Genomic DNA, 13,538 nt, shown 5'->3' with positions numbered 1-13,538 from the left:
GGATACATTTCATGGTACCAGCGTACAGATGTTCCCTCAGAGCCAATAGCATTGTTATTGCACAAGATCTCAGTCCCTTTACCGTCTTTACTTACAATTATGTCTTCAGATTCAATCTGCTCCTTACATACAGTGAGCTGCTGTGTCTTCTGGTTGATTATCGTCTGGTTCTTCCAACATTCCCTCCTATAAATCCCAGAGTCCAAGTGAGTGAGGTTACTGATTTGAAACCCGAGCAGGCTGGGATCGTCACTGATGTGGGTACGACCCTGTAGGTCTGCAGGTGGTGTGTTGGGCATGTTCTTGTTTGAAGAGTTGCCAAGCAGTTGGTCTCCCTCTGAAGCAGATCTATAAACAACAATATAATCCATTCCGAAACAGTATCCCATCTCAATAACTTCGCGCTCTGCCCTGACAGCAGGTTCTGGGTTGTCACTGTAGACCTCATGAAGGAGGAGGAGAAGGAAAAGCAGGAGCTCTGCAAAGTTGATGCAGGTCATGTTGTCTGTTTCTCCCAGGTGACTCTGAAAAGTGCAAAGCCTGTTTCACTTTGGTGTGACACTTTTGTCCCGCCTCCAGCCAACATCAGTTTCCACCTCTTCCACATTCTTCCTTAAACACATACTCAGCCTCAGAGCGACAGACATTACAACACACGCAAACTTTCACACTGTTATGCGCATACAAAGACAGATATATACATGCACATACATGTACGTTTGCTTTATGGGCAATAAGAGCAGGTGGAAAAGCATTACAGTTATAAAGTCATTTATTTGATTTTGACAAGGCTGAGTCAACAAAGTTAAAGGAAAGCCAGGGGACAGAAAATAAAAAGCTGCAATCCTGGTTGCTCATTAACAGTGTTGATGTGCAGTTGGACAGGTTTTCATTTAGCTGTGGGTGCGGTCTGTCGCTATGGAGGGAGTGTTTCTTTCACGCAAGCTTGATTGCAAACTTTCAAATGCATGCACTGCAAGATTTGTGTACCATCATATTCCTATTGAGTGAGCAGACTAATCTGAACTAAATCTAAATGTCTCAGGTAACCTGTAGAAGCAGATAAAGTTTCTAGTACATCGCAGCTCTCTTTATCTTTTGTCACTGCGAGACAGCACGAAATATGAATCCATTGCTTTGTCAGTTTATTACTCAAGTGAAGTTAAAAGTGTTAAATGTGTTAATACAGAATGGTTTGTTTGCTTGGCCAGTCCTCTGCCCAGTTTTTTTCGTTTTTTAAAAATCAGTCCTTGAGCTACTATCATCCTGCCAGTCACAGCTATGATTTCACTTATTATATCACTGCATTCATACATGTCATCAGTGATGAGGTTTATTAACCTGATGAACAGCGCATTTCTGAAATACAACACTTCTCACTAGCAATATGTTCTTAAACACTGCGTCTGCAGCTCACAATGTGAAGCTGACTTTCTATTTTACAACACTGTAAAGTTGATAAAACAATCACGGCTTATCTTTGCGTGTGCTGTATAAATCTCACAGTAAAGCACGCTCTATCTTTCGATATCTTTCTTTCACAGTGTCTCAGGTTGTAAATGTCATTGTTTGTTATAGTAGGTGGAGGACAGAGTGTGATCATATCAATGGGAAAATCCCTTACCTGTGTGGAAAACAGGTTAGGTGCTGGTTTTAATAGAAATATTGATGTCTGTAAGACAAGACGGGGTCTGGTCAATTTGGGCAAAGATAAGCAAAAGAGACTGACTTTCCCAGGATTCCCATCATTGGGAAAACTGATGAATGATAGTTTCTCTCAGGGAAGCCAGTGTCTAAAAGATACAAATTGCCCCAGCAGGTACAGATGGAAAAAAAAAAGAATCTCCACTTTGTCTCTGATGGTGCTGTTTTTCTTCATGTTGTGGTGATTGTAACTTGGTCACACCTGTGTCTTTTTAACATTTGTTCCTCCCTATAGCACCACTTTTAAACAATAGAAAATAACAGTAAGTATGTGGCAATATAGTTGTTTTAAGTTTTGGCACGCTACACACACACAAACTAGACATTTATCACTAGAGCTTTGCAGGAATCAACAGTCTTTGTTCCATTTAAGCATTGGCTTGATCGATGTGTCTCTTTATTTTGATTTCATAATTTTTCTAAATCCCTGTTTATGTATTAAATTCCTCATTCCTGCTGCTACAAGAGAAGCATTGTTGCAAAGAAGGTTAGATAAATGAATGCATAGCTCAAACTCAGTGAAACAGTTAACAGGTTGACTGGAAATAGAAGGAGACTGAAAGGGACTGTTTATTCTGCAGGATGAGGCTCACTTGTTGATTTGATTCACTGCTGAAGAGAGTTCCTTCCCATGACGCTCAAGTAAACCAGTAGGGATTTTTAAAAAAATCTAAACCACTGTTACTGCACTTGTGTTTGGACACAACTTAACAAACCTGCAGGTGCACTGTGATGACCAGCTTACTCCTGTGAGCATACTGGGTTATACAAAATCTCTTTTCCTTTCAGATATCACGATCATCTGTTTACTACTTTATGAACTATAATGAACATAGATACTCACTTAGCAGCAGCAGCAGAACAGCTTGCAGAGCTGGTGATCAAGCATCATGATTAAGCACCTACTGCAAGGAAACTCCTGTGTGTTCAGCTTGGCACTGATTACATTCATCAGAGTCCCACATGCTGCAGGGTTTTAGCAGCACACAAGCAACTGTTTGAGATACAGATTTTTGGCAAAATAATTAGTGCTGTCAAGAGATTAAAAAAAAAATAGAGATTAATTAATTATGATTTTTAATTAATTGATCTAATTAATCTCTTTTTTAATCTCACCTAAAAATAGCTGAGGAAAGCCCTCAACTTATTGTGGCAGACCAAAAGACTGATATAACAAAGAAAGTGACTTTATAAAGTCATTTATTGTTTAACAAACATTAAACAGATGCAACCATTTACATACTGTTGTATTCTTTTGTAAAATAAGTGGAAAAATAAATACAAATAAAATCAAATAAATTAAGTGCTGCAAGTTAGCACATCAGAGTTGCTCTTTTCTGAGCAATACAGCACTGAAATTCCTCTGCTTCAGATAATGAAAAATAAAACTGACATTGCAGTGCTGCAAGTTAGCACATCAAAGTATTCTTCCATCACAAAAAAAAGTGCTGAACATCAAGCAATCTATTCTAGTAGGCTACAAATGACACAGCAGCTATGCTGACCACATGCGTCTCATTTCTTCTTCCTCAGCCAGTCGCTAAGACACACCAGCCTGGTAACATTTTCTGGAAGCAAGGCTGCCCTTTTCTTTTGCACTATGTGGCCTGCAAGGCTAAAGAGTCTCTCACAGGGTACAGAGGTAGCTGGGGAGGCCAGGTACTTTTGTGCTAGGACTGACAGCTTTTCATAGACTCCTGAGTGAGCATACCACCACTGCAGGGGACAGTCATCAATACTGATGCTGGGTTCTGCTCTGTAGCGCTGCAGCTCTCCAGACTCAATTCCATCTTCTGAGTCAGAGTCAGACCTCAGAAGGAGTTCGCTCCTCCTCTTCTTCTGAGCTGGTCCATCATCCTCTGTGGAGGGCTGGAGACTATCTGCTCTTCTGGGCTCTGCTGCCTGGAGCATATTCTCCAGAATGGTCCACACCTGAATGAATGAATGAATGAATGAATGATTGTGATTAAAACTAAGTGCTTTTTTATTTTATTTTATTTAATCTTGTAAAGAACTTTGTGTTCCATATAATAAATAAAAGTTTGATTTGATAATGAATTGGACTCATTAGTCCAGCTTAACCTTATTGTCCTACCTGTTCCCTCTTTTCTCTTGGAAGACATTTCAAATCCTTAAACCGTGGATCCAATGCTGTGGCCACCTCGAACCATATCTCGTTGCCATTAGCTCGTCGTGCTGCCAGATCCTTCTGGAAGGCATTCTTGAACTTCACCACGTAGGCAGGATCATCATCAGTAATGTCCATGACACGGTACAGATGGCGAAAAGCAGGCAGCACTACAGAGCAAGAGACGTAGGCCTCACCACCCAGCAGCTCTGTCACATACCTGCAGAGGTGGAGAGGTTTGCTAAATAAACCTAGCTGGATTCATTTAAATCAAGGTGTAACTGATTTCCAATTTAATTGTCCTTAAAAGTTCCTTGTTATGTTCATTAATTTTGATTTTACACATGTAACAGTAGTTTATATAATTAAAATGGGAAGGTGTTTATTTGAACTTACTTGCATGGTTCAAGCAGGAGCTCCAGCCTCTGCAGTTTCGCCCACTCAGCTTCGGTTGGCAAGACCAACCTGTGGTTCTGTTGGTCCAACGTAGCCTGGACAGCCTCTCGGTTACATAGGAGGCGTGAGACCATTGCGAGAGTCGAGTTCCACCTGGTGGGTACATCCTGTATAAGTTGATCGCTCTTCTTTCCGAGTGCTACTTGTTGTTGGTTAAGTTCTGTGGTACTCGCAGGGCTTTGTTTAAAATGACCAACAATCTTGCGGCACTTTGCCAGTACACCGACAAAACCACTGCTATCGAGACATACCGTGATGGTCCTCTGGAGAATGTGAGCATTGCAGGCGATGTGCTCATATGGAAGTGCTCTCATAGCAGCCAGCATGTTTGCTGCGCTGTCTGTGCCAATGGTGGATATCTTGTTTTCAATACCCCAGTCATTTGCTACCTTGAGGAACTGTTTGGCGCATTTATCAGCAAAGTGCCTGGTTTCTGTTCTCATGACGGTCAGTGCAAATGAGTTGAGGTTCCACTCACTATCAATAAAGTGTCCAGTCACCCCAAAATAGCTGTGGTTGCCAGCTGAGGTCCAGTGATCTCCGGTTATAGCAACACAGTTGGGAGAATCCTCCGCCAAAATCTCAAGTTTGTTTTTCTTTTCGCCGTCGTACATTTTGCTGATTTTGGTCGTTACTGTAGTCCTGCACGGCGGCTTGTATGACGGGTCATTGGACGCAATTTGCAACACCTCTGTCAATCCTTCGTCCTCTACTATATTTATCGGCCTACAGTTCATCGCTATCCACTTGGCAATAACATTAGTCAGCCTGTCGGTCGCAGACTTGCTCATACGAGGGGTATTCTCTAGTTTTGTTTGGCGAAAAGCTTTGCTCTGGCTTGCTATATTGCTAACGTCTTCACTGCTAGCTGTTGCTGCACTCGCGGCTGGGTGCTTTGCGTTGAGGTGATAGGCCAAACTTGAGCTGCTTCGGTGGTAAGCAAACTCCTTCTTACACTCTAGGCAGACCACTTTACCTTTGTCAATGGTGCCGTCGGGGCGTTTATGAAATACAAATTTCCCGTTCATTGGGCCAACAACTCTCAGATGCGCCTCCATATCCACACTGTAAGCTAATCACCACTTCTCACCTTGACCTCACGACGTGACTCCACCCCCAACAAGTCAAGCACAAGGAGCCCAGCACATAAAAACGGATTTTATAACATAGCAACTCTCATACAAAATCAATGACGTCAAGAGATTAAAAATTAGATTAACGAGATTAAAAAACATAACGCGCTAAATAGCATTGTAATTAATTAATCGCAATTAACGCGATAATTTGACACCCCTAAAAATAATTAGCGTTAGCACATGAAATAAAACAACACACTTCTACCCTGACCTGTATGTAAAAGAAATTTCTTAGGTTTCAATTGAACTTATAGCTAGTTGCCTTCCTTTGCAGTACCAGTCATGGCCTCAGTGTGTCGCTGTGACACACCACACAACACAGGCTGCACACTAAAAAACAGCAAAGATCACATCCTCTGGTGGCTACTAAAGGTAATTCATTTTGCAAATATTTTCTTATACTTTCCAAAACCTATTTACACATCTCTGTCCAATAACTTATGATAAATGAGTGGGTACACCACATGATACATGCTAACAGTCCAGTGGGACTGCTTGTCTATTCTAGATGCTAGTGGGCATGCTTTGTACCCCGCAGTTAGGGTTAGCGCTGGGCAAGTGGGAAACCCTGGATTTAACTGAATTCAGAAAAATATAAGTAGACAGATAAGTTTAAATTTATATCAACTAAGATTGAACCTAATGTTGTCCATGAACACTACAGCCTGCTCACCAGTCCAGCACAGTGGATTACTGTAAACATTTCCATAATATAACAAGCTAACTAGTTTAGCCTCCACTAAATTGCCTAGTACTTTCATGCAACGTTTTAATAACGCAAAATTATATTTCAATATGTTTTTCAAACCTTTCACATTATGAATACCTTTGAAAATAACCTCAAATCTTCATTTCCTGACCTCTTTTTCTCACTCTCTTCTCTTTTGAGCTGTTTGAAACATTAGAAATAACCTTTCAAACATGGACTCTGTTTATGTTCACTCATCTTCTTTAGCACTATTCATAGCCCTCACATAGACGCTTAAGTTCCACAAGAACAGCTTTACTGACATTTGCAGGTTGAACACGTCACAGTAAGGAGAAGAACAAATGAATTCACTGAGGGTGTAAACCTGGTGTAGGATGACATTACTTTCTTAGAACTGAACAATTATCTCTATATTGTTATCAGATGCGATTATTCATTAACAGAAGGTACTGGAATGCTGTTTCAGATATAAAGGGGCTTATTTAATCCCTCTTTATTTCTAGCATGAGTCTTCAATCAAAATACTCTAAACTTTCTGAGAAGATGTAACTGATACATTTAATTAATGTCATGGTTCTGGGTCATTTGAGCCAGCATTTTGAGTTTTTATGTTGTAAGGTTTTAGTTTTCTATGATTCAGTATTGAGTTTCGGTTCCCTTTTATTTTCTGAGGTTATTTGTATTTCATGCTTTCTTGTCGCGGTCTCATTCCGTTTCCTCTCCGAGTCCCTCATGTCCTCTGTGTCATGTTGGTGTGTCTCGTCTTGCTTCCCTGAGTACACGTTCCACTCCTTTCATTCATTCCTTGTTCCCAGCTCCTGTGTCAACTTGTGTGTTTTAGTCTACATCTTAGTGTTTCCTGTTTTACTTTGACAGTCTCACGTCCTATGTGCAGTGTGTTTTACTTTGCTTCCTCTGTGTCATTATGTCTATTCGTCCCAGGGGTGTTCCCATGTGTTTCCACTTCCCTCATCACCCCTCTGTGTATTTATTGGCTGTGTCAAAATTCAGGGGTAGCATGCTTTGAAGGACCCACCCAACCTACTATGTAGGGCGGTTCCTTCGAAGGCAATGTCTTCTAGCCTTCGTTTAAGTCCACCCTTACTAAGTCCTAACCCTTACCGGGCAAAAAATTTAAAATGTCGCTCCATTTTTTGTGCATTTTTAATTCTTGAGGAGCTAGAAAAACTTTATTGTCGTCGCCGGCATGTTTTGTACCTTAGGCTTATCAGAGACAATCATATCCAGGGAAAATAATTTTCCTTAATCTACACACATTTAGAAATAACTTAGCTAGTTTCATGGATAATTTCAGTGACTGAATGATTGCCGGTCATTCGTACACATTTACTGTAATATATAAAATATGTAAACTAAATCTCTTTGAAACTTATAGAAGAACCTTTTCTATTGCTATTTTTTTCTGTTATTTATTTGATCCTGTAACTTATTTGTGTGAATAGATGGACTGTAAAAATGTAATAAAGCTGAAAACAGGGTTATCTTTGAGGTCACAAAAAGGCTTAGTTAAGTCTTTTCACAGCATGTTAGTATATGTTACCTAAGCTTAATAATCAGAATAATGCTTTGATCTCTTAAAATAAATGAAATCATACATTTCTATCAAAACTGTTTATGTTGTTCTCCACCTTTTCCTTAACCAGACCAGACCCTGCACTGCAGGATTAACCTGAGTGTCCCAGTCCTGGACCGTTTTTTAACCAGGAGGACCCCAGGCCTGATTTTTGTTGATGTATTATAAATATTCTTGTTTTGTTGTTATTTACTTTATTCTCAACAAATAAACCTCCATTTAAAATTGTTCAAAGTTAGCATTATGTTCATCCATGTTAAAAAAAAAAATGTCACCAGGTTAAGAGTCAGAGCAGCTCGGGCCAAACGATGAAATACTTGGCATAGGATTTGCAAATGATCTTGCCATGTTTCAGTGTAAACCACCAGATCATCCAAATAGGCACTGCAGTTGGAGAGTCCACTCAAAATATTATTTATCAGCCTGTGAAAGGTATGCATTACACATACCAAATGCCATGACAGTATACTGTAAAAACTCATCAGGTGTCACAAAGGCTGAAATGTTAGAGGCACGTTCAGGAAAGGGGACTTGCCAGTAACCTTTAAGGAGGTCCAATTTAGTTACATACCTCACCAAATTCTACATAAGTTTGATTGGGAAGTTTCCTCTGTTGGCAAAACATCTGTCTATAAGCTTCAGGGACCAATTCATAAGCTTGCAAGACAGCTGCTTTAACACTCAGATAATTTAGACTTTATTTTAAAGGAAGTGCAGCAAACACCTCTTAAGCTTTGAGAGACAGTTTGTACTGTAACAAAAGGGGCCAAATATCACTAGGACACTGCAAAGCACCAACAATGCGTTCAAATGCTGCAAAATATGAATCAACTTCAGCTTCCGTAAAAGTGGGCACTAGAGAAATACACTTACTGATATCAAATGCAGTACCAGACATGGAAGTGGAACCTGGAGAGTCAGCAGAGGCAGATGAGGCTTGTGGCTGGGACTCAAGCTTACGCAGCCTTACAGCTTTGTCTGTATCAGAGGTTCCCAAAGTGTGTTGCCCGGTCCCTATGTGGGGTGCAGAGCCATTGCAGGGGAAAGGGGGAAAAAAAAAAAAAGAATGCTTGGACACTGCTAGCAGAATGGACATGTTTTTGACGGGGCTCCCACACGTCACAATAACGTGGCGCACAGCGTGACGTGAAAAAAGGCACATACCTTTGACGTTGCGTGACGGACTCTGTATGGGCTTTTGGAGTTGACATCCCGTAGCAGTGCATTGTGGGAGCCCGGCACCATTTTAGCAGGCCACGAATCAAAACAAAGGACCCGGCCTTCACGGTCTACGTGGGCCGGGTCCTCAGAAGGTCGGGTAGGCCGGAAGTAAACAGCTGTGGAATTGGACGATCTAGCCTTCTGGTGGAGTTTAATAAACTGGCCGTCTGCTCCTTGCTATCTAAAATATAACAGGACACTGGCGTAAATTCTATCTCACACTTCTGTTTAATCAGTTTTCTGTTTGACGTTTTTTCAGCTGTGTGAAAACCAAGGAGGAACCCACCCGGGGGATTAATAAAGTTTTATTTTATTTAATCTAATCTAATAACTTTAATCTCAGCCAAACCGATTTACTTACAAACAAATAAAACACTGAAAAAAGACAAACAATAACATTTTTAGGTTGTCTAAGTGACTTATATATAACGTTTAACCTGAGTAGCGAAAGTCCGCGGTGATCTGAAAACGATGTGCCGGGCGTTGTGCCGTTCTCGGCAGCTTCAGTGACCCTCGAGTTCCCGGCTAGCTATCGAGCTGGTGGGTAACGAAAACGTCGAAGCGCTTTTGCAAATATGCGATGTCTTAATAAACCGAGCAGATATTTGAAGTTTACAAATTGAAGTTTGAAAATATGTTAAAAGTTTATTTTGTGAACCAGAAAGATTAATAAGAGTAATTTTAAAACTTAGTAGCGGCCGACATTGCCGGAAACTAGAGTTTGGCTGGGCCGTGCTATGAATTCTGGGATATGGTGGGCCACGAAGGACATACCCGACCCATCCTTCAAATTCGGGGAAAAAGAGGACGCATTTGTCGGCTGCATTCGGAGGAGTCTACAAATTTGGACAGCCTTCGGCACATCGCTGTGAAGTAATCGGTCTACAAATGTGTCCTCGGGAGGATGCAGCCCATGAATTTGGACACGACCAAACACACTGTGTTGGAAGGAAGATTGCTACGAACCATACTTAAAAGCAGCTCAAAAGAAAAAGGACGTTATAGAGACAGATTACGTCCGGATGCAAAGAGGCGATACTTGCAAAAAATAACGTGCATTGGAAATGTGGACCCGTATGAAATACGGCAGTGGACTAGAAACCCTGAAGACCAACCGCGATTGACTTAGCCTGTTATATTTTCCTACCTTGTCTGTGGAGTCAGCGCATAAACAGCGAACTAATTTCTCAAATATAAATGTCTGGAGGTGCACATCCAATTCACCAAGGACTGGGTACAAGATTTATCTATTTTTAAGCCTCCACGTCGTGAATTCGTCGTCATTCAAACAAAGGTAAGTCAGCTTGAGTACTGCGAGTCAAATGCGTTTGATTTCCTCCCGAACATTCAGATTAGTGCAGCATAAATTCATTCATGAGGGGGAAATAACAGTGAGAACATGTTGAGGCTCTGTTAGATGGATAACATAGTGAGTGAGTTCAGTGCATTGATGTGACATTGTCCTGAAGCATTTAGTCATTCTCTATGGTTAAAAAAACTGCACTAATTAATTCACATTTATTATAAATAATCCTAATTATACATATTGCTTCAGTGTTTATGTCCCGTGTAACTAAAAATACATTCTATTTTGGTTTTATACATTGATCAATGACCTGCAGAATCTCCTTATCATATTAAGTGATTCATAATTGTCACTTAAAGTCGAACTTTATGTGTAATTATTGTTGGGGATTTTAACATCGATGTGGACAACGCTCAGGACAAAGGGACCAAAGACCTGAGTAACACTCTGGGCAACTTTGGGCTGACTCAGCATGTAACAGAGGCCACACATAATAGAGGACACACTCTTGACCTACTGATCTCCAAAGGCCTGAGCATTTCAAACATTACTGTGTCTAATGTGGGCCCGTCTAACCATTACTGTGTTTTCTTTGAAAGTAAAATTTCAGCCCACACAAATATATCAACAGCAGTGATCACAAAACGGTGTATAACTGAATACAGTAGTGAAATCTTTAACCAGGTCTTCCCATTAACACCTGACCTGTCCAGAGGGTCAGTCAATGAGCTCGTCAATAGCTTCAATGCAAAAATGTTAAATGTAATGGACACTATTGCTCCCATTAAGGTGAAGGTTATCTCTGGAAGGAAAAAGTCTCCATGGAGAAACTCGTGAAAAATGAAAAAAGAGAGTGTAGGAAAGCTGAGCGCAGATGGAGAAAAACAAACCTCCAGGTTCATTATGACATCTATAAAGAGAAACTTCACAATTATAATTTACAACTGAGGAGTGCAAGAAGGTCCTACTTCTCTGACATCATCACTAAAAACAGCCATAATGCTCGGGTCTTATTTTCTACAGTTGACAGGCTAACAAACCCTCCTGTGTCAGTGGCAGCTGAACTTCATTCGACCATGGCCTGCAATGACTTTGCCAAATTCTTCACAGAAAAAATCCAAAAGATTAGACAAGCAATTGGTACATCAACAGCAGATTCAGGATCCCTCAGGTCATCTGGATCCGTTTTTTTTCATCAGTTCCCAGAGTCAGAACCAGACACGGAGAAGCTGCATTCAGCTTTTATGCTCCTTATATCTGGAACAAACTCCCAGAAAGCCTCAGATCAACTGAAACACTCAGTTTATTTAAATCCAGGTTGAAGACTCGCTTATTCTCAGCTGCATTTGAATAAAACACCAAATCCACACTTTTAAGCTTAAATTTCAAAACTTAAATTTTAACTACTGATTTTATCTACTGTTTTTTTAATCAATTTTAAATCATGCTTTTTATTTGTTTTTGTTTTTAATGACTCTGTAAAGCACTTTGAATCACCTTGTTGTTGAATTGTGCTATATAAATAAACTTGCCTTGCCTTTCTCTATCTTGAAGTGATTACATCCTTGCATTACATACTTCAGATTCATCAGGTGCAAAACCAACAGACTAAAGAACAGCTTCTTCCCGTGGGCTGTCAGAACTCTTAATGCAAACCAAGAGTGTGTAAAGACTTCCCCAACACATCCACCCTGACACTGCTGTTGATCATCTATGTGCAATATCTCAGTCTTTCTATGTTCTGTGCAATATTTTTGGCTCATGTGCAATTATTTTGGTCCCAGTCTGTTTCAATGTTTCCTACACATACACCATGTATATAGTTCCACTCACACATGTATACATATACACTGTTTTTTATTTTATTCTATTTATTTAATTATTTATTTATTTTACGCCTTCGTTGTATATTGGTTTCTCTTCTTCTTACTTTAACACCTTTGTGGTTCAGCTACCCAATTTCGCTGTGCAAGAAACTGCACAATGACAATAAAAAGCTCTAAGTCTAAGTCTCTAAGTCTACATTTATGCCTCAAGTGCATTGCCATGTAAATAATTAGCATTTACTGAATATGTACTTACTAAGTAACACTGTTCAAAAGTTGAATAAAGAAACAAACAAATGTTTGCCTTTTTTTATTATTAAAACCACTTTGTAGAACCTCACATCAGTAACAATGTAGAATCCATGTTGTTTATAGTTTACAAATGACAAAATGTTCACATAAAATTATGACAGCATTTAAATAATATCAGCCACTACTAGCATTCTCTTATTTACTGTCTCTTTTGAAAACTTATCACTACATATACAGCACAAGACTTTTAAGAGTATTTAACAAAAGCATTTTTCCTGGTTTTACTACAACACTGGGGCACATATTCGCCCTCACATGGAAGAAGTAATCTGATTGGCATGGTGGTATGTAGCATGTAGTTTGAAGCGGGGATTTCATAGTGCCCCATGTGTAGGAACCCAGTCAGGATTTGTTTCATCCATTTCATAGGCTGGTTTGCCTGCAATAATGAAAAACAATTAGCAACTCTATAAATAGAACGTATATCCACAAAATCACTCATTAGGATGTTTGTTCTAATTTGCTATGACCTCAGAGCGCATTGAAAATAAAACTAATAGGCTATAAAGAGTAATATGAACTTATTTAGATCTTACCTGAATGAAAATGTCTGGAGCACCAACAGATATCTGGGGATGGTAGAGAACTGGATATCAGCTCGTCTCACAGCTGCTATTCAGGCTAGATGCCTTCTTTTGGTAACATCCGATACATAAGCTCCCGAATGTTGCTTCCAGGTGGAAAAGGATAAAAAGAGAGCCCATTTTCCAGCTTATTCCCTTCCCGATTGTGCAATCTAATATTACAACCGATAACACAGCAAGTGTGATCCATTGCTGATGCTTTCGCTCCTTTAGCCCTTTGTTTGGCCTGCTAAAATGGCACCTCGGCGGTCACGCCCCCTGCGGTGACATCACGCGAGTTTTAGAAAATCTCCGTTTTCGGTGATTCGAAACGCAGTTTACGTGTGGACAAAAGGTCCAAATGCATAGAAACAGCTGCGTTTTCAAAAATACCCGTGTAGGTGTGGACGTAGCACAAAAGAGTAAGTTTATTCTATTACTACCTGTAACTTATTGCAGTTTACTTGTGTTTGCTTAATTGTTTACTAAATGTCTTTTGGGGGGTGGGGGGGGGGGGGGGGGGGTGGTGGGTTTAGGTGGTGGTGGGTGTGCTCCAGACAAAATGCAGCCAACATAGCGCTTG

At 40.2% G+C, this 13,538-nt stretch overlaps 1 protein-coding gene across 1 annotated transcript; it reads right to left on the bottom strand.

Annotated features, from left to right (window-relative positions):
• Nucleotides 1–2,921: 2,921 nt before the first annotated feature.
• On the bottom strand, nucleotides 2,922–5,580 carry LOC106675387 (E3 SUMO-protein ligase ZBED1-like). Its single transcript, XM_024803229.2, has 3 exons — nucleotides 4,229–5,580; nucleotides 3,800–4,052; nucleotides 2,922–3,636 (listed from the first exon to the last, which is right to left on the bottom strand). The coding sequence occupies exons 1-3, from the start codon at nucleotides 5,344–5,346 to the stop codon at nucleotides 3,220–3,222; spliced, it is 1,788 nt and encodes a 595-aa protein (XP_024658997.1). The 5' UTR covers nucleotides 5,347–5,580; the 3' UTR covers nucleotides 2,922–3,219.
• Between the last annotated feature and the right edge of the window lie 7,958 nt (nucleotides 5,581–13,538).

This window comes from Maylandia zebra, linkage group LG7, assembly GCF_041146795.1.
Source record: "Maylandia zebra isolate NMK-2024a linkage group LG7, Mzebra_GT3a, whole genome shotgun sequence".
Taxonomy (NCBI): domain Eukaryota; kingdom Metazoa; phylum Chordata; class Actinopteri; order Cichliformes; family Cichlidae; genus Maylandia; species Maylandia zebra.
Note: the sequence above shows the minus strand (reverse complement) of the source record. Positions and strands in the feature narration are given on the sequence as shown.

What these genes read in the sequence shown, in the direction of transcription:
- LOC106675387 (XM_024803229.2), bottom strand. Translation starts at nt 5,346, where the DNA reads ATGGAGGCGCATCTGAGAGTTGTTGGCCCAATGAACGGGAAATTTGTA. An exon ending in CTCCTGCTTGAACCATGCAA is followed by an intron (nt 4,053 to 4,228) that starts GTAAGTTCAAAT and finishes CCACCTCTGCAG; the next exon opens with GTATGTGACAGAGCTGCTGG. An exon ending in CAAGAGAAAAGAGGGAACAG is followed by an intron (nt 3,637 to 3,799) that starts GTAGGACAATAA and finishes TCATTCATTCAG; the next exon opens with GTGTGGACCATTCTGGAGAA.